The 22,263-nt window shown below is 44.6% G+C and overlaps 1 protein-coding gene across 3 annotated transcripts in view; it reads left to right on the plus strand.

Annotated features, from left to right (window-relative positions):
• Positions 1 to 22,263, plus strand: part of LOC142590479 (uncharacterized) — a 58,926-nt gene that overhangs the window by 24,087 nt on the left and 12,576 nt on the right. For 2 of the 3 annotated variants that reach the window (XM_075702634.1, XM_075702632.1), the window contains exon 2: positions 4,770 to 4,976. In XM_075702634.1, the coding sequence (XP_075558749.1) occupies positions 4,770 to 4,976 (207 nt within the window). Of the gene's footprint in view, positions 1 to 4,769; positions 4,977 to 14,589; positions 15,484 to 22,263 lie in introns of those variants that run through there. The other variant, XM_075702633.1, reaches the window with a different exon arrangement.

Here is a 22,263-nt window from a genome sequence, read left to right on the forward strand (position 1 = left end):
AAGGAGTGGTGGAACAGGCCGCCACAACGTTGCGATTCTGAGCCACATGAAAAACAGGTGACTTTGAAAGTGGCCAGGTGTCCTCTACCTTTCTACAGATTGGGATAGGGCTTATAAGAGAACTAAAGAGAAAAAGAGTGGCAGAACAGGCTGCCTTGCTTACTGTCCTCCTCACCAATCTTCATCTTTCTGTCTTACATTTAATCTTTCCTGTCATCTTCTCACTTCTGTTCACTTTCGATCTACTTGGCAGTGAGAGTTCACGTATGAATTATATATGACATCAGGTGATAGTGGCTGTGTACTGCTGGCACTGACAGGCTTCATATGTACAGAATCTTGTTGGGTCTCCTTGTTTTGCTCCGTGGTGGAGACTGCAGGCACAGCTCCCGAAATTTTATTATCTTTATGGCTCTAAGCTAATTGGAAATGCTGCCCAATTGCCTTCTGTTTTAAAGGGGGTGCACGGATAAATCTTTTATTTTAACTATTTTTTTGCCAAGAATGTTCTTTAAATATCTGAATTTACTAATAATGGTTGTGAGTATTGGGCTATTTAATATTTGCCTTAAAAAATTTAGTGGCAGACAAACGTTGTGGTTTCTTGTGTGCGCTGATATACATGGTTTGATTACACTGTGAGCCTGCGTGCTGGTTGCTCTGCTGTGATTGAGTCAAGCGGTGATTCCTTCAATGCTGACTGCTCCCCAAGTATTGAAGTGGAACATATCTATTTCAGTGTATCCACTTTTTAAAAATGTCTTGCAAATATTTTTGCAAGCCCATTTGTAGTCATGAATGAACAATGCATGTTTACCCATGGAAAATATTTTTTGGCACTTTTGCATTCTAAAAAAGTTGTGGCAATATTTTGCAAAATAGGTCAGGCTGAAGATTTTAAATCTACAATAAAGAAATCTTGACCCTGGGAGTCGCATTTGGTGAAAAAAGTAGACCCTCAAAGGACTAAGAGGAAGAAAAATGGGGGTGCATCCATTCTTTAGAGATGATTGGGGACATTAATGTCATTAGCAATCTTAGAAGTGGCCCACAGTTGTATATTTATTACATGATGAATAATATGAAAAGCGCACATACCCATGGCACATGCACAGTGACTGAAGTTGGCAAATGGCACAATGTAGCCAGTGTGGCTGCGGAGCACCTGACCAATGCAGTGGTCAGACCTGCAAGGTGGCAGAGGGTGCAGAGAATCTCCGGACGTGCACAGGCTGCCGCTGAAAATTGAACCTGGCAACATTTAACATGCGAACACTCTCAAGTGAGGCTAGCTTAGTGGAGCTTTTTGAAGTATTACTATCAGGCATTGCATGAGACACCATTGGGCGTAATGAGGTTTGAAAAACGGGAAGCTTATATAGAGCTGACTAACGGCCCTGTCCTCTGTTACAGAGCCCTTCCAGATAAGAGGAATTATAGGGTACGGCTTCTAATTCATGAAGTACATAACAGGCAACATTGATGAATTCTATAGTGTTGGCATGCGTATAAATAGCTTATTTTCGGTGAACGTTTTTCACGGACCAGTCTCTCTTACAGTATTGTCACACAGCTTAAACACCTTTCTGTATCAGAAGTTTCTCGAATGTTATTGCTGCTTGTGATGTTTGCTACTGAACCTTGTGTAATCACATTGTATAGTTGACACAAACTGTGTAGTACTTTCTGGAAGGCATGAAGGCACCAGTGATAAGACTCAAACCTTTTACGAGTCGTGTATGAAAGCCGATGCACTTGACCCGCTGATGACATTTCGACAATCCATGATTGTGCTCGCCTCTATTATTGCGTTGAGTGTTACTTCTTTTGCTGGTCGCAGGTTTTCCCAATGCGTTATGCCACTTTGGTTGTTCACCATCACTACAATGCGACAGTATTAATAAAAGGGTAATAGTCATCTTAATAAAACTTAATAGCAGGTATCGATTACAGGTAGTACAAGCCAACTCTCCAACCTCCAGTGATGATTATGGAGAAATAGAACAGTTTTATGGGTATGTTGAATAGCAATGAAAAACGTGCAAACTCTGTGTCCTGCAGTCATGGCTGACTAAAAGTGGCGGGTAATTGGCCTGGAGGACGAGTGACTAACAACTATAAAATAGTTGACAAGAGATTTTGGTAGAGTTCACGGTAAATAATCACCTTCAGATTATGAATACCTTTTCCGGAAGTGGAATAACAGGAAGTGGACCTGTAGAAGCCCTAATGGAGAAATAGGAAAGAAAATACATTTCACACTCTGTGCCGACCTTAACATAGTGCGGTATGTAGAAATATTAGGTAGGGTAATTGGCAGTGATCAAAGGTTAGAGACGTCTAGGATTTGAAAAGAAAAAGACCAAATTAGTCAAAAAGAAACAGGCCAGCCAACCTAGACTGGCCTGTAAAATTAGTGGCAGAGGCTGCGCAGAGTCACTGAAGAGTGGCACACACTTATTGACCCAACTTGGCATGAAAAAAGTTTGTTGAAGAGCAGCACATAAACAATGTTACATTCTCAGAGGTCTAGGTTGGGCTGACAGTTAGTAATGAACGCAGTTCCCTCAGCACAAGAGGTAGATGCTCTACCCATTTGACCATCAACTACACAGTGACTGTAGTTGGCGGGAAAGAGACTAGGTACTAACATACCTATGTACATACAGACCTACCGCTAAGTGGGTGGAGTTCTTGAAGAATGTTATTGCTTTAAAAATGAAAATTGGCAAGTAATGTAATGTTTAGGGCAGGTAACTGATGGTCTATCAGGGTTACAGAATGGGTACAAATGGAAGTGATTACATTACATCTCCAAAGGACATATTTAACTTTTTCCTATGCTCTCAAGGTTAAATCAGACGTGCAGCATCCATGTCACTCATCTATTCGTGAAGTGTCTACAGCCAGATTATTTCGTAACTGCCCAGCTATTAGAGCTCCGTTGAACTTTCATTTGATAACACCGGCAGGAGAAACAGGTCTTAGTCCCAGAGAATGTCCCAATGGCACCCACTCGCCTGCTCCCACCATGGGAATGGCAGACCATTGAATGCGACGTCTCTTTCATAGAAATATCTAAAAGGGCGCCAGAAGCACCATATACAATTCCATTTTCGTGAACTTCAGGAGAAGTACTCCTGTACAGAATACTATACAGACGCTTCCAAGTCCTCTAAAGGAGTTTTCTATGCAGCTCTGGGACCTTCATTTTCAGTATCCGGGGCACTGAATCCACACACAAGTATCTTTACAGCAGAAGCCTACGCTGTGCTATCGGCTATTCAAAACATAAGGCTCACAAAACTTGCTAGGGCTATTGTGTTTACAGATTCGTTAAGGGTAGTCAGAGCCCTACTTAGTCCAAGAAAATATAAGAACTCAGTTTTTAGTGAGCTGTATAGTCTGTTGTGCTCCCTATATATGCGCAATCAAGTGATTGTCATATGCTGGGATTGTCATATGCTAAAGGTATAAAAGGCAACGAAGCTGCTGACCAAAGTGCTAGGTCAGTAACTTATAGCGATGCAGATTCAAATATCCCCATCCGTGCCACAGACATAAAGCCTTTTCTACGCAGTAAATTGAGGAATCATTGGCAAGGCGAGTGGGATTCACAAGCAATGAATAAGCTTCACATAATAAAACCAAAACTGGGGAACTGGATAAATGGGAAAATAACAAGTTACAAGAAAGTACTTCTTTGCCGATTAAGGATACGCCACGCATACGGTACCCTCTCTCATCTCTTGACTGGGGGCGATCCTCCAACTTGTGTTAAGTGCGGCAGTAGTCTCCACTGTCCTCCATGTTCTTATTCAGTGCCCTGCAATAGAAACAGAGATGTAAAAGTATTTCCCTGCTGCATATCGCGAGAATATACCCCTTCGCCCTGCACTTTTTCTTAGCAATGAACCGCTTTTTAATCTGCGAACAGTCTTAGAGTTTTTAGCCAAAACGGACACCCTGAAAATCATTTGGCCAGGCAACTTTTAGCACACGACTAACAGCCTAGCATTCAAGGGCTCTTTTGAAACTTTGGTGTCAGTGTTATGTTTTATTGCATCATGTTTTAACGAAAGCCCATTGCCATAGCCCACATCACATCCCAGTCACTATCATTAGTTTAGCACCTATATATTCTACGCCACTTACAGTGGAAGTTTTTAGGCCCTTTTACAGCCATATCATGTCTACCATGATGAGTTCATTGTGAACGTCATGCACAATACATCGTCAACATTACCACTTGTCATGGCGCTCTTTGGCCAAACCTGGCCCTTGCGCCATAAAACACCACACATCATCATCATCATCAATGGAAGTGATGTGCAATTGTAGACAGCAGACAATTAGGTAGTGTGATGAAATAGGAAATTAACAAGCACAGGATCGTATCAGCTGGCACAAGACATGGGGCGATTGGGGATCTTACAGTGGACATTAAGTAGGCTAATGGCAGTGACCTTAGGATTTTGCAATTGCTTTTCATTAGTAGGGTTACACCAATAGCTTTAAAATGTATGAGATGAAAAAGTGTTAGATATGTTCCAGTGTAGAAGGTTTTCCACAGAAAAGCGATTGCCCTGCTTTTGAGTATTCATAGTGGATTGACCCTCGTAGCCCTTTAGGAATATACTGAATTGAAAGGGTTGTCTTGTGTTCTACGGTTGTGCATTGTGACCGGTCTCTGCATGTTTTTTATTGATGTATTTGTTGCCTCTTTTTCTAGATGGTGTAACAGCACTGCAATCCCTCCACTTCTGCAGGCCCCACAAATGCCATGAGCCAAACGGAAAGCATCACTGCCAAAACAGCATGCCGTAACCCTTTCAAAGTCATCGGTCAGGTCGAGGTTGGCACGCAGTGCAGCTTGCCTCTGGCTGACAAGTCTGTTGGCGGCTCGTTCAAACCAGGGAGCGAGTCTAGGAGCGTGCAGACTACGGAGGCTGTGGAACAATTAAGCTCCAGCTCAGGTGGGCAGTGCCCGGCTCTTCTTTTGCATTTGTTTGCTTGTGTGAGTTTGTGGTAAATGGCCAAGTCTGCCTAGCTTGGTACGATCTGCTGAAGTGTGTATGACATTCTTCTGGCAAGGACAGATTAGCAGGTTTTTTATTCTTTTCTGCCTGCAGATTGGGACAAAGTGCAAAAGTCATGCTCTGCTGAGCTCATTGAAGCACCTTAGATTGCAGAGCTTAATGCAGAGCCATCTTGACCTGGCATTGTAGCTCTTACATTGCTTTATGGCAACCTTACACCCAGTGAGTCTCTTAGCTATCTGTTCATATGTGTATTAGTGTAAGAACATGAATGTAGATCAATGCAGAATGTCAGTAGACCCTAGGTTTGAGGCAGATAAAATTCAAGCATAATTCTTTTATGCAGTTCACTGCACTTTGTTTTATCAATATGCTCATTCATTGAGGGAGGTGAAAACTGTATGGAAATATCGGAATTTGTATATTTATTCTATTGATTTTTTTCACATGTTGTCAAGACCTGGAGGCATTGCAGAAAGGAGTGGTAAAAAAAATAATGCAGTAAAAAACAACGAAAATAGTAACAGAAGGCATTCTAACAGCAGTCTTGAAGTTGGTAGAGTCTGTGGTGAGTGCGACTGATGTGGAAAGGCGATTCCAGTCTGTGCGTGTCCTAGGGATGAATGAGTCAGTGTAACAGTTTCTGTGGCACAATGGCATTGCGACTGTAAGGCGGTGGTTAGTGTGGGACAGAATATAAGACGGAGGGGTAAAAAAGGGTTCTTTTTAATGGGATACGCGGGGCTTGAAACGACAAAAATATTGCAAAAAAGTTGATTTTCGGAAAAGTGTTTTCACTATGTTTATACATTCAAGAATCCCTCCACGAAATCTAGAACCTAGATTTAATCAGAAAATAATAAAAAAAACTCTTACGCGGGCCAGGGTGGCCACGGAATTCGAAAAAATTGCCAAAAATTTTCCAACTTCACGCTGTCATCACTTGCGAACGCGATGGCTGGCGGACGCCATTTTGAGCTTGTTTGGAAGCTGCTTTCTTTGTGCATATTTTGCGCCATTCAATATTGCATAGGTGAGGAGGAACCGACGCTATCGCCTCGTTTCTGAAGGATGCGCCTGTGCCACTGATTGGCCAAAGCACGCACACCCCCTGCGCACCTAGCTCCTATTGGTCTGGGGCCGTTTGGGTGCCGATTCTCGCGTGCTCGACAGGTTGGTCGCTCTCGTGTGTGCTGCGTGTTTCTCCCTGTGGTTTTATTACGCTGCTGTGAATGTTTGTTCAGCCGCTCACTTCTCAACAACATTCAATAAGGGGTCTTTTTCGCCACCCGAATGGCTGGAGGAGATCGTCGTCTGAAGGCTACTATGCGTCAGGCGTTCGGCAAGGCACGAAGGCGGCCTTTCATGCACCTGGAGTTGCCGGTTGCTGGTCTGCCTGAAGATTCTGCCAGATCGAGTTCCGAGCTGCAACTCGGTACATCCAGCATCAACACTTCATCCACCCATGCCTCGGGTGTTGGCACAGACCATGTAGATACTGTTTTCTTCATGACCGAAGAAAGTAGCAAGCGCGCAGCAATCGCTGATAAGGCAAAAATGCACCTGGCGTCGCAGTCTGCAACAGAGCGAAAGTTTGAGCTTCTGGGTGTTGACACGAAAGAGGACGTCAGCAACAGCGGAACGGAATTTGCAATCGTGGATTTATCCGTGGTACAAGACTTTTTTGGACTAGTGCCGTGTCCTGTGTGCAGCAAGAAAACGCTGATGCTTTCGAAGGACCCTGCCAAGGAGTACGGGCTGTGTGCCAAGCTTGTGCTGGAGTGCTCCACGTGTGCCCTGCGCGAAAGGATCATCGGAGGATGAAAAAGGTCGTCAGAGGCTTCACATGTCCAACAAGGATCACACAAACACAAATGCTTTGACAAACAAGCTTGCAAAGAGGCACAAGCCAGCAACAGACTCTGCCTACAGTCCTGGGCTTTTATAGGTCTAGGTGTGACCTGTGTTGAGTGCACAATTGTGTGAGTGTGCGAAGAGATATAAATTTTTTTTAAATTTGAATTCAGGGATTTTACGTTCCAAAACCGTGATATGTTTCTGGATTAATTTTGACCACTTGGGAAGCGCTACAACACAAGCACATAAAATTTTTTGCATTTCGGCTCCATTGAAATGTGGTGACCAGCACTGGGATTTGATCCAGATTTTTTGTTGTAGCCATAAACTTTGTGGAAAGGACATATTTTGTTGTGGCCATGAACTCTGTGTAACTTTATTTGCATAGGGATGCCATTTGTGTGCCTTCTGTTCAACAAGGAACTAAAATAGAAATGTGAAGCTCATGGTGCTATCTTTCTCGCATTGCTTTCAATACCATGCATGATGTTGCAACCAATATCTCAGTGTTATTTTTTCACATTGGCCATATATATGTTTGAACTTGTTGCTGAAATATGGGGCTACATAGTGATGCAATTCATATTGCCATATCATTAGGCCATTCAAAGTCACAGTGAACTGAAAGTTCAAATTCATTTTTCTCAGCTTCGTTTTTTTGGACACCACACACTGCCTTACGGGGGATCTTCATATGTTCTTTCTAAGTACCAGCAAAATGTTTGGTATCAATATATTTGTGCCGAATGGATCTAGCCGGTGATGCTATTTATTTATTTCTAAAGTTGTCGACTAAATTTTAATTGCCACTAAATACGAATGAAAAGTAGCAATAATATAGCAATTATGTTTACATCTGTTTATTTTGCATTATAAGTGCACTGAGAACAATAAACATAGCATCACCGGCTAGAGCTACTTTCTGGCGTTCTGGCCATATACTTTGTTTTTGCTTTTGACAAAGTTAAGTTTTTGAAAAGTCCCATAAGAAGTTGACTGAATTTCTGTATTAAAAACTTTGCATCATTTGTTCTAATGCAGATATACAAAATCTAATTAGATATTTGCAATCAGCTGAAAAAACTGAACAATATTGTTAAATATCATCCAGTTCACACTAAAATTAACAAAATTGGTTTTGGAACCCACATCTTTCCTTAAAAGGAGGTTCAAATGAAAAACTTTGTGAAAAAGGCGCAGAGACGGGAACATTTACGGCTTGAAGAAACAGGTAATACGTAGTTCATTTCATTGATGTGATACTTGCATAATTAGACAAGATAAAGCAGGCACCTTGGCTTTGAATACTTTGTAGAGTAGGAACTAATCAAGACTGAGTTGGACCCCCAAATGGCTTTAGCATACTCCAATTTATACTCCAAGCATACTCCAACTGTAACTGCTTATATGCTGTTAATCTATTGTATTAAGGAGCGAGGAAGTGTGGTAACTGACACCACCAGGGGGCGTGCAATGTACAATATAAAGCAGAGTGCATGACCTGTGCGGGCAGTGTGCCTATGCCCCTCACAGCGGCTACTGTGTCTTCATTGCCATGTGCTATGGCTGCACCTATCTACACCTATCTGTGCTGTCTCATTTCCCAGCAACAAAATCCTTGCAAAAGCGAATTTTTAGTTTTTCCTGCCGATCTTGTTATTGGGAGGTTCAACTGTATAAGTGTTTACAAACTGCATCCTGTTACAAAAAAGATTTTTTATGACCTCGAGCACCATTACATTCAGGTTAAATTCAGTCAACTTAAGCAGAAGTAAATTATGGGTTACAGAGACAAACGCTTTGGCAAAATCAAGAAATATGCAATCGATGTTGATACCTAGATCAGAAATTAGAAAAAGATCATTAGTAAATGATAAGACTTGTGTTTCACATGAAAAGAACTTGCGGAAACAGTGTCGACAGGAGTTAAAAAAGGAGTTGGATTCTAAAAACACAGCCAAATGTGGATATATTGTATACTCGAGAATTTACATGAAATGCGTATTGGTGAGATAGGTGGGGTAAGTGTGTGTTATCTGTTTTGTGAACTAGAATCGGCTTTCCCACCAGTCATGTGGAAGAATAGAGTGTTCCAATAACATTGTGAAAATGTGCAGCAAATGAACAGCAGAAAATACATTAGTACATTTCAAGATTTTTTAATTGAGGCAGTCTAGGCAGGCAGAGGAAGATGTTTTTTATTGTTAATAAGGCAGCTAACACCAACCCAGTCAGTAGTAATGGAATCCATAGGCAGAAAACCTGAATTGGGTACAAGTGGTAATGTATGTAGTAATCGGTGTAGTGTCACGGTAACATAGGAAGAAGATACATCATTAAATACATTACAGCGCTCTTCAGAAGCAACAGGTTCATCAATTGGGTATGTTAGCTGGATTATTTTACTGGGGTTACCGGCACCTATGGTCCAGAACTTACGAGGATTAGTTTGCAAGAAAGATGGAAATGCAACAGTACAAAAATGCTGTTTTGCACTAGCAGTGGCTATGCTGTAATCACTTTCACAGTAAGCACACCAAGTGATGTTACTGCGTGAAGTTTTTGCATGACGAAACAACTGCTTTCTTTTGTTATGAAGTCTCTTCAAAAAGGGGCTGAACCAAGGGGACCGTGGTCTGAAAACGACGGTCCTTTGTGGCACGAAATGTTCCATTAGTGAGGAAAACATTTTATGTTTGAAAATACACAAATTTTCAGCAACACAGTGCTGATTGCAATTAGCGATGTAAGGAGCTGCGAAAATATTAATTTCAGTGGTAATCGAAGCCATGTCGACTTTGCTATAATTGCGAATCACCTTCGTAGTTTTCTTAACAGGAGCCCGTGTCTTGATATAAAAAAGGAGCGCAAGGTGATCACTTAAGCCTCTTAAGTGAAGAATTGGAGAAACTACATCAGTGTTCGCAGTGAGAGTCAGGTATAGTATGTTTGAGTAAAATGCCAATATGGTGCGTAGATTTTAGTACAAGCTGGGTCAAGTTGAAGTCCATGCATGTGTTTATAAAATGGGTACTCTGAGAAGACTGGGACGTTGCCATGTCATTATGCCAAATGATGTCAGGAAAGTTGAAGTCACCAAGAAGAAAAAGTGGTGAGATAGGGAATCTGACAACTAATTTGTTTAATGCATCGTAAAGGTCACCGCAAAATGATGTTGAAGCAGTTGGAGGCCGATAGCATATACAAAAAATAACATCTCTGTTGTCAAATGCAACGCATATGCAAACAAGTTCAGGTGGTGTTTCTCTAGAAACAAAGTTTGAAATGAGCATTTCAATAACTCCAATCAAGACACCTACCTCCACCTGACAAACAATTTGTTTAATGCATCGTAAAGGTCACCGCAAAATGATGTTAAAGCAGTTGGAGGCTGATAGCATATACAAAAAGTAACATCTTAACATCTTTGTTGTCAAATACAATGCATATGCAAACAAGTTCAAGTGGTGTTTCTCTAGAAACAGAGTTCGAAATGAGCATTTTATAACTCCAATCAAGACACCTACCTCCACCTGATTGCACACCGCAATCACAGCGATAACACAAATACTGTTTCTCACAATAAAAAAATTTGCTAGTTTTTATCTTAGCAGAGAGCCATGTTTCGGTGAGACAAGATGTTAGCTGTGTATTGACACGTGAACTCGTTTATCTTTTACAGGTCAGCGCTTTTAACGCCTAAGAAATTTATCACTCAGTGCAGGACGTGTCTACATGTATCGGAAGTTTCTAGAATATTATTGATGCTTCTATCCGCTGTCTGTTGTCGCCGAACCTTGTGCAATCTGATTGCATGTATGCGCGACACAAATGGTATAAAACTTTGTCAAAGGCATGCGGGTCCCAGCGGTTACTCTGGAAGATTCGCCAACTGATCTATAAAAGCCGACGAGCTTGACCCGCTGATCAGATCGTGATGATCGCCGACTGTGTTCGCCGTTGTCGCCGTTCTTTAAGTGTAGTCTGTTTTTGTGGGCACAGGTTCGCCCAATAAAAGTTAGTTTCGTCTTTCACAGTATTGCTACTGTGTTCTTCATACGTCACTCCACGTGACATCTGGTGGAGGTGCTTTTCGTTCATGTACCGTACGCCCCCGACAAGCCGTGATCCAAGCCCGGACCGCAAAGAGAACACCAAAGTAGTCCCGGACCATCGAGCAAGCCGCCGTGTTCAACAGCTTCCCCTGGAGCATGGACTTCTACCTCAGAAGACCAAGAAGATTGTGGCCAAGGCAACCACAATGGCAGCCCCAGTGTCACCCATTGTATTTCAACAGCCCAGAGGGCCCCCTACCTTCCGTGGAGCTACGTTGGGGGATCCGGAAACCTGGCTCAAAACCTTCGAAAGGATCTCGACCTTCAACAACTGGACCTCTAAGGATAAGCTACGACATGTGTACTTCTCCTTGGAAGATGCTGCGAGGACTTGGTTCAAGAACCGGGAGTCCACCCTTGCAACATGGGACCTGTTCTGCAGTAACTTCCTGTGGATGTTCACGAGCGTTGTCCGTAAGGAAAGGGCCAAAGCTCTCCTGGAAACCATAGGCCAACTACCCTATGAGACCATCGCCATCTTCACGGAAGAGATCACCCGTCTTTTCCGGCACGCTGACCCGGAAATGTCAGAAGACAAAAAAGTGAGTTTTTTTTAGGCATAAAGCAAGAACTTTTCTCCAGATTGATCCGAAACCCAGCAGAGACTGTAACCGAGTTTTTGACAGAGTCAAGAACGATTGAGAAAACTTTAGAAACGTGCACTAGGCAATATAACCGCCAAGTGCTCACGCCTCAGTGCGCCTTCCAAGCTTGGGGTTCCGGTAATCTCCAAGAGACCATCAGGGCCATTGTGTGCAAAGAACTGCGCAAGGTCTTGCCTTCGTCGCAGCCTCAAGTGGCCTCAATCGCTGACATCGTGAAAGATGAGGTTCAGCGATCGCTTGGAGTTCCTGAGGTGCAACCTCAATTACAGCAGCCCCAGCCAGAAGCGATGACCTACACCGTTGTCGCACACCGTCAAGGTCCCCCTCCTTGACCGCGCCAGGGCCCTGTAACGCCGCAATTCCATCGTCCGCCGCCGCCAGCACGCCCACCCATCACCCAGCACACCTACGCGAGGAAGACGGACATTTGGCACGGCCCCGACCACCACCCGCTCTGCTACCACTGCGGCGAAGCGAGCCATGTGTCCCGCCAATGCCCATACCGCGACCTGGGATCGCGAGGCTTCGCCGTCAATGCAGCGTGCCCGAGGGAAGGTGTATGCCCTCCTAACATCGCCGACTACCTCGCTGCTACTCAGTGGAGCCCTCCATGATCGTCCTGTTCGCCGTCGCGAACCTGGCGACGCTACCTGTCGCTACCTGTCGCCGCAGCACCGTCCACACACCGGTCCAGCCTGGGGCCGGTCCGTGAGCCCATATCCGGAAAACTAAAAGCAGAAACTGATGGAGGTGCGGTTGCTGTTCGTCGAACTGACGAAGATCCTCTGCCACCTACGAAGACTACGAAGAGACTACCTTGACGACATAAGGACATGCCGCCGTGCCGCCGATGTCTGGAAGCAAAGAACACTCAGACGAAAAACCACCTGATGATGCCACATACCAGCCACAGGTTAACGCGACGCAGCCGTGATCTGGCACCAAGGCCTAACAGTAACGCAAGACAAAGAACCACCGACCTCGACGTGCCTCTCGATGGCCACGCAGTCACCGCCTTAGTAGACACAGGAGCCGATTACTCCGTCATGAGTGGACCCATCGCCGCCCTGTTGAAGAAAGTTAAGACTGCATGGGAAAGCCCGTCAATTCGGACCGCTGAAGGACACCTCATAATGCCGACTGGAATCTGCACAGCAAGAATTACCATTCATGACCGGACTTACCCTGCCACCTTCGTTATCCTCCAACAGTGTTCACGAGACATCATTCTCAGCATGGACTTCCTGAACCAACACGGTGCAATCATCGACCTGAAGTCAAAGTCAATAACGCTGTCGGAAGATCAAGCTATACTGCCGGAGAGCCCTCGTAGTCACCACGCCTTCATGTGCTCGAAGATCATGTCAGCATCCTGCCTCGCTCCAGCATTATTTCGGTCGGCACCGAAACACCCGCTGACGTAGAAGGCGTCGTCGAAGGCGACCAACGTCTACTGCTCGACTGTAAAATTTGCTTCGCAAGAAAGATCGCTTGAATGCGCGGAGGAAACACGAAAGTGTTGCTGACAAACTTTAGCCAGGAGTTCAAGCACATCAACAAGGGCACAACGATCGCATACATCAAGGAAATTCTGGAGACCAGCAATGCGTTCGTTCTCTCGGATTCTGCCGCATCTACCCCAACGACCGTAGTTCCCGAGCCAGACTTAGACATAAATCCAAGTCTCCCCGTGATTAAGCAGCAACAGCTCAGAAGTCTGCTTCGACGATTCAAAGACTGCTTTTTGACGTCATCAAGAATTCGACAAACACCAGTCGCAAAGCATCGCATAATAACTGAAGAGTGCGCTCGACCACTCTGCCAGAGCCCTTACCGAGTTTTGATGTGAGAACGCGAAGCTATAAGACAAGTCGACAAAATGCTGCACGACGACATCATCCAGCTGTCGAAAAGCCCGTGGGCGTCTCCTGTTTTAGTGAAGAAAAAGGATGGAACCCTACGTTTTTGCGTTGATTGTCGTCGACTGAACAAGATCGTGAAGAAAAATGTATACTGAATACTTATAACGCTGAATACTTCTCGTCAATGGACCTCGAGTCTGGCTACTGGCAAATGGAAGTCGATGACAGGGATCGCGAAAAGACCGCCTTCATCACACCAGATGGCCTGCATGCATGCGAAGGTTGTGGGTTCGGTTCCCACCTGCGGCAAGTTATTTTTTCATCCACTTTAATTTCCATTACTTTATCGTTTCTTTATTTCATTTATTAAGCACAAGTAATTTCCCCTATGTTATCCTTGGTGTCAGTGTTTGTTGGCTTCTTATGATGTTCTGAAAGAGGGTGTGGGTTGTACATGTTGGCAGGTTTTATGGGGAAAAATACAGTACCGTATTTACTCGCATAATGATCGCACTTTTTTGTCAGAAAAATTGGTGCATATTCAGAGGTGTGATCATTATGCGAGTTAAACTTCCCGCGAAAAAAAATTTTTTCCGTCCCACGTTTGCTGCGGCATGCGGGTGTAGGTCACCAAAGCAAACATGGCGGCCGGCGGAGCAAGCCGAACGCGCCAAACGAAATTTTTTCTTCTTGTGAGTGCATTACGTGCATTGAAACAGTTTCTTTCGTATCAGTGATGAATAACATCATTAATATCGGCAAGTTTGTGGCAATAAAGTAGCCATGTCCACTTTGAGGGGACAGAAACAGATGGGCACGCTTAGCTGCCAGTGACAGAAACGCATGGCCAGCGCGTTATGGAAACTGCAGCATCTGTCTTCACTACTATCCTAATACGGCACATTTCCGCTAAGGGTGGACGAATATCTTAGCTGTTACAAGCACATTGGTGTGAGTATTTAAATACATGACCAGTGCATTGAGACGTTTGTGATAGCAATGTGCCAATGTAAGGTTCTTGTTTGATCTGGGAAGAATAAAATTTATTAAATAGACACAGGATAACATTTACTTACAATAACTTTTACTTCATTTTGTTTTCTTTCTGCAGCATCAAGGCCTATTTCTCCCACTGCCAAAAGTGACAACTCAGAGCAAGGATGCCTCCACCAATGTCACTTATGTGACTATGAGACTGATAATCTGTCTCATTCAGAAACACATGCCAGCATCCATACTGGCAAAAAGCCATTTCATTGCCCTTTATGCCCTGAGAGCTTTTCAAAAAAGCCCAACCTGATATCCCACCTTCTCAACCACACAGGCAAAAAGCCATTTCAGTGCCCTTTGTGCTCATGGACCTTCTCAGAAAACTGCAACCTTATGAAACACCTGTGCACCCACACAGGCGAGAAGCCATTTCATTGCCCTTTATGCCCTCGGGGCTTTTCTCAACAGTCCAACCTGAAAATTCACCTGCTCACTCACACAGGCGAGAAACCATTTCAGTGCCCTTCATGCTCTTGCAGCTTCTCACATAAGGCCACCCTCATAAAACACCTGCTCACCCACACAGGCAAGAAACCATTTCAGTGCCCTTTGTGCTCTCACAGCTGTTCAGAAAAGGGCAACCTTATGGAACACCTGAGCATCCATACAGACGAGAAGCCATTTCAGTGCCTTTCATGCTCTCGGCACTTCTCACGAAAGAACCAACTCAATGAACACCTGCACACACACACAAGTGAGAAGCCATTTCAGTGCCATTCGTGCCTTCGGAGGTTCGGACAAAAGGCCGCCCTTATGAAACACTTGCGCACACACACAGGCGAGAAGCCATATCAGTGCCCTTAATGCTCTCAAAGTTTCTCAGTAAAATGGAACCTTACAAAACACCTGTGCACCCACACAGGCGAGAAGCCATATAAGTGCCCTTCATGCCCTCGAAGCTTCTCAGTAAAATGGAACCTTACGAAACACCTGTGCACCTACACAGGCAAGAAGCCATATAAGTGCCCTTCATGCTCTCGAAGCTTCTCAGCAAAATGGAACCTTACGAAACACCTGTGCACCCACACAGCGGAGAAGCCATTTCAGTGCTCTTCATGCTTTCAGAGCTTCTCAGAAAAGGCTCGCCTGAAAGTGCACCTGTACACCCACACAGGCGACAAGCCATTTGAGTGCCCTTCATGCTCTCAGAGCTTCACACGAAAGGATAACCTGAAACAGCACCTGCGCACCCACACAGGCAAGAAGCCCTTTAAGTGCCCTTCATGCTCTCAGATGTTCTCACGAAAGACCCATCTAAAACAGCACCAACGCACCCACACAGGCGAGAAGCCATTTGAGTGCCCTTCACGCTGTCGGAGCTTTTCACGAAAGACCCGTCTGGAGCAGCACCAGCGCACCCACATAGGCGAGAAGCCATTTGAGTGCTCTTCATGCTTTCAGAGCTTCTCACGAAAGGCTTACCTGGAAAGCCACCTGCGTACTCACACAGGTGAGAAGCTATAGCAGTGTTCGTCATGCTCTCAAAGCTTCTCACAGAACATTTTGTTGAAAGCCAACATGTGCACCCACACAGGTTAGAAGCCATTTCGATGCCTTTCATGCATTCAGAGCTTCTCACGCAAACCAGACCTCATGAAACACTTGTGCACCCACACAGGCGAAACGCCATACCAGTGTCCTTCATGCTCTCGGAGCTTCTAAGAAAAGAGCAACCTTATGAGACACCTGTGCACCCACACAGGCAAAAAGCCATTTCAGTGCTCTTCATGCTCTCGGAGTTTCTCGTTGAAGAGCAACATGAAGACACACCAGTGCATTCATACAAGAGACTGATGATACAGTTGCACCATCTGTTCCAGGTTCTTTACCCAGTCTCATCACTTTAGCAGACATAAGAGAGCACAGCGCCATGATACTGTAGGGTAGGAACCATGTTCAAGTAGAATCTTAATTAAAAATCTGTGGATGTGTAGCATGCTCCGTAGTGTTGTTTGTGCTGCATCAGGTAGTGCAAATGTATATGCATGTGCTTCTAAAGGGGCCCTGAAACGCTTTTTTTAGGTCACCATATTTGCTCCAGATATTTTTGCAGTATGTAATAGAACATGCTGTAAAATTCTGAACAAGCATCACTTAAAATTGATGCCAACTACTGAGGAAGCAGCTGCTCTTTTTTTTTTTCACCCTGTTCACCACTTCATGCATTTTCACCGAAACGCATGGCTACAGCTTTTGTGACAGTTTTTCACGAAATTGCATATTAAATTACATAACACAATTTAGTGAGAAAGAAATTTATATTGGGGTGTCACACTTCTGATTGCGATCGGGGCTGATACAAATCTGGCGTTGCTGCACGATGATTTGCAATCACCATCCGAGAATCGTGATCAGGGTCCTTGATCGCGATCTCAGGCTGACGTCTACGCGGTTTAATGCAGTATTCTGAATTTGTAAAGCAAGGAAGCAGCTCAATAAAAAAAAAACAATTAAATGTCATCTTACCAGCAATAATAAGCTGTAAAATCTAAATATGCAAATCTGAATTTATAGCCAAAACATTATGCATTCCTGAGAGTTGCTGACAATCAGCAGACTATAGTCACCCAATCCAGATCATTAGATTGTACAGCAGCGGCCATGTATTGTTGATTGTGATGAAGAAGTGCAATCTGGATCAGCTCCAATCACGATCGGAAATGTACGTGTGACACCAGTATTATTGTTTAGCCGCACTTCTGCCAAGGCGATGGTTCATCATAGCCAGGTACAGTGAGACTTTGTTACCACGAACACCACAAATACAAACTTTTCAGAAACCCCCTGCTGACTTTTCATAGTTTCAGTGTAAAATATTTCAGTCCTACGAACTTCAGAATACTGAATTTTTCAGAATGATGATCATTATTCAGTTTCCCTGTTATGTTAACGCATTCGTACGACTAAGTAATATTTAAAAATCTGGGGATTTTTAAATTTTCATGTATCCTTCACGGCAGCTGAAACAGCAGAGTAGCAGACGACAAGGCGCAGAGAGCAGACGTCACAGCGCATTGGTTCAGAAAACCCGAGATGGCGCCTGAGAAAAAAAAAATGCATACGAGTGGAGGCGACATCGTACCACATTTTGCGAGCGCATGCTTCGCCCAGAAAACTCGCGTCGGGATGGAGGCACATCTCTTCCTTTTCCACCACTTTCACCCTTGGTTCTCTGCACACCCATTTCCTTTCAGGTGCTAAGTCATGCTCCCTAAAGGGATGCAGAAAATAGCCTCTTCCTCTTCACAATCACTCTCTTCTTTCTGCAGCCGTAGTAGCTCAGCGGGTGGCAAAATGTAACGTCTGTACTCGTTGGTATGCCACACAGTCGCACTTAGAATTTTCCACATGGTGTCTTTCATGCTCGCTTGCGCTTTGACATAGTTCATGCAGCTGCCTCGAGTGACACAGTTGCAGTGCCCATGGCAAGAAATGTGAAAAACATACAGCAAGGAACATTACGCTTTTGAGGTGACATGGAGCTACCTTTCTGTCGGTAATTTTCTTGGCAACACTGTCTGTTTTGCACTTGTCACTCTTACTATATGGTGCTTCGGTGGTGCATGGTGGCAGAATTTATGGAAAATAGCACCAGTGCCTGCTGAGAGCCAACAGTGACATTTCTATGGATAGCTCAAACGCTGACATCTTATGAACTGATGGGATTGATGGGCGGAATGGTTCATTTTAGGACTTTAGTATAATGATCTTTCAGAGTAACGAACAATTTACCGCGGTCTCCTCAGGTTCGTTATATCGAGATATCACTTTATCTGCATAGCCAAGGCCTTCATCAGTCGCCGTTATGGTCATGCATGCAAAGTGTCACATGTGTATTAAGTGCGAGGCACATGGTGCGATTTTGCGTGCGATCCGTCATGCGATGCGTCGGAGTGCGACTTACCGCATAGGAAGACTCGGGACACATGGTACGACTGAATGACTGGCGCATAGCTCCGCCCAGAGCCAGCGCCATTCCATGGATGCTCGGAATGACTTCGCAGATAAAGTGAAAACAAATGTGGTTGAACAGCTCTCTCGTTGTGAATAAGATATAAACACGGCAATGCGAGCAGCGTAGACATGTTTCCGCCAGGCCACATCTGCAGTTTCAGATCCGTTGCCGGTCACTGATCACTAGGAGCCAGCAGGCCTAGCTTGCGGGGTTGTTGAATCGGACACTGGTGGTGCATTGGACACAATTTTATGCAGCTCGTAATGAAACGCCTATGTTGGTCAGCGCAACGTGTACACAATTGCATCACGCTTGAATTGTAATCGATGCCCACGGAAGCCAACGAGCAAGCCAGGCGAGCCTGCACTCACTGGGAGACTGCATAGGCTTAGCTTGCTGGCTGGCAGATGCAGGGCTGAGAGCCCTTCAAGCAAGGTTCCGCCCCGAAACTTCCTTGGATTCTCTTTCACCATGAAAAGGGGGGGGGGGGCTTTCTCAGAATTTTACGGTAGAGCAAAATAAGTTGTGAAATCTGACCCACACAATTCTGCTATAGCTGAGAAATAACTAAATATACATTTAAACCTCAGTATAATAAAGACTTTAATATCGGCAATTTGCTTTCTTCTATTGTGACTTTTCATTAGTCGAAAAGTATTCAAGATTTGTTTCGATTTCCAGAATTCCTATGTGCATGCCCCTCCAAAATATGCATGTTCATTGTAATACCTATTATTGCACTACAAATGCCTGAATGATCTGCTTTCTAAGTTATGTGTTGTTTATTTCGCTATTGGTGTTCATAAAACAGTTGATTGTTCAATAACTTAGCTACCCACTGTGTTTCATCAGAGCATCAAATAAATGTCTTTGTTTATCGACTATTCGTTGTCTCTTCGTGGTATTTCAGTACTTGAATGTCGGCATGAAGTATAGTCATGTTAGTATTTTTTGTATCTGGGGCTGCAAGAGAAGTTTATTGATGGCATCTTGAAGTTCGTTATTAGTGCAGAAGGCACTTGTTATAACTAGTATACACAAATAATTTAAGTCTCAAATCAAATCTGAAGTCCCTGACGCCTAATTCATTCCTTCATTTTGTTTCCACTAATATATCGACATTTCAATAAGCACTAGTGTGACATATATCTGTAGAAATATTTGTTTAAAATTTCCATTTTGAATCCAGCATACAATGACACCTGCACTGTATAACACATTTGTGTGCAGAACGCAAGAAATTGGGCCACTCCTGATTTTTGACATCTGTAAAGATTCTTTGTGAATTGCAGTTGTGCAAGTCTCTCAAGGAATTTCCTCACCAACAAAATTGTGCGCAGAACATAGTCTTGAAGTAATAATCAAAACAGTTAATTCCTGGACTTAAGTGTGTGAATATTTTACGATTTCAAATAGGCACATCACAAGTAGAAATATTTTCTACAAACCTTCAAATACTTAAAGGGACCCTGAAAGAATTTTCAGGCTTTTGTACAGATTTATAGAGTCATTAGGATGCATGTATATGCTTTCTCTTAAAGCATGTAATTTATGATATGGTTTAAAAGATGTAAATTGCTATCGATTGCAACACGCCACTTGGCTGAGTTTTCAGCTGTCCGTGACCAGATTGCGAAAGGTGACCATATGACTCCTTTAGAGCAAGCTTTCTGATTCGCTGCTCAGGGTGCGTCATAATTATTCCAAATTTATGGCATGTAAATGGTGTTTCGAATAGTTGAAATGTTAATCAATTTGTTTCTATAAAGAAAGGAAAGTAGCAGAAAAAGAATGCACAAGGACATTTTATCACTACACTCGGGACTTCTGCCACACATCAAGTGTCTGCTTGTGTTACGTGCTCCGTGTTGACGAGAGCTCCGCTGTCAGTGTTTGTCTCGATCTTTCTTTTTGTGACTACCATGATTTGGCCTTGCTATGTTGTGGGCTGCAATCGTAGCAACTAATATGTCAAGCTGCAACATCGTGTCCTTCTGCAAGGCAGCAGATGAGCGGAGTTGCTGCAGCGCATCGGACTGTCAGTATCTAAATGGCACCAGGGGGGTATTCTGTAAGAGTCCTCCCAGTGGACTGCCCATTTCGGGCGCTGCTGATTGGCTAGGGCCACTCGTCTCCTCATCTCTCGTACAGCTGCATCCAATCAGCAGTGGCCGAAATGGACAGTCCACTAGGTGGACTCTCACAGAATACTCCCCAGGACTTGCGTGCTGGTAGCTGTCACTTTATGCCGGACGATTACTACTGCAATAGTGTTTTGTATGCCCGGTATTTGGGGAAGCGAAAGCACAAGTGGACTGGGCATGGGCATTTACAGGATGAGCGGGGCCACAAACATAAACGGACTGCACAGTTTATCCACCTGGAATGGAGACGCATGCAGTCAGAGTGGCGAACGGTAGAGAGCAGCTAGCAGCTGCCTCGGTTGCCACCCGGGACACAGGCTCAGCCAGACAGACAGCAGTTGCCCTCTTGGCTGCCACGGTGAGGGGAAAGGAGGGAAAGGAGCAGTTGGTCGTGATAGCAGATTTGCAAGCGGTATCTAGGCACTACCAACCACAGGGAGAGGTGGGCTAGTTCGTGGTCTGTATTGGAATGCATCATCTAACCACGCAAACGACAACGGACGAGGAAAGAAACACAGGACAGGCGCGGAACTTCAACTGAGATTTACTCCGGGAAAGCCTACATTTATACATGTATCATAAACACACTTGATAATCATCGGACAACCGTCACTCGTCATTGGCATGCGGGCGTGAGTGGCACAAATTTGCATGTAAAAAGTTGAATTCTTTATCACTCAATGACACTGAAGAGCTGCTTACGCAGCTGCCAGATTGCATTTTTATACAGTAAGCTTCATAGATTTCGCGGCTCAATTGTGACGCGAACATCTTTAAGACTTTAGTGCCGCGGAACCTAGGCGTGCAATTGCGACAGTGGCGACAATAGTCAGCTAGTTTGCCTCCCCCCGCCAATCCTTCTACTCCTGCACGGTGCTCCTGCAGTCTGACGTTTAGGCACCGTCCCGTCTGCCCTATGTAGCTGTTGCCACAAGAAAGGGGTACCTGGCACACTACCCCTATTCTGCATGGGACGAACCTGTCAACGTGCTTGATACTGCATTCATTTCTTTCCTTCCCTGCACCATGTTGCACATGCCCACCACTTTCTTGGGCGCCGTAAAAACCACCGGGACTTCACATTTTTCGGCCACCTTTTTGAGGCGGTGAGAGATTTGGTGGTAGTACGGAATGGGGGGGGGGGAGGCAACAGGTCGTCGGCACTTGCGGCTCTATGCTCTGGCGGAGCTGTGACTGGCCCCGCGCTTCCTTGTCAAGGGTTTCTTGCACCCAGGTGGCCATCTCATACTGAAATCCTGCGCTGTGCAGTCTTTGTAGCTGTAAAAACACGCTATGTTGCATTTCATGCTGGCAGGACTTATCAAGAGCCGCACGCTAGAAACCCTTGAGAAGTAAGCGCGGGGCCCATCAGAGCTCCGCCAAAGCGTAGAGCAGCAATGCTGACGACGACCTGTTGCCATCCTGTACTACCACCAAAACTCACCGCCTCAAAAAGGTGGCTGAAAAATGTGAAGTCCCGGTGGTTTTTACGGCGCCCAAGAAAGTGGCGGGCATGTGCAACATAGTGCACGGAAGGAAAAAAAAAACAAATGAATGCAGTATCAACCACGTTGACAAGTTCATCCCATGCAGAATAGGGGTAGTGTACCAGGTACCCTATTCTTGTGGCAACACC

Source organism: Dermacentor variabilis, chromosome 8 (genome assembly GCF_050947875.1).
Source record: "Dermacentor variabilis isolate Ectoservices chromosome 8, ASM5094787v1, whole genome shotgun sequence".
In the NCBI taxonomy this organism is placed as follows: Eukaryota; Metazoa; Arthropoda; class Arachnida; order Ixodida; family Ixodidae; genus Dermacentor; species Dermacentor variabilis.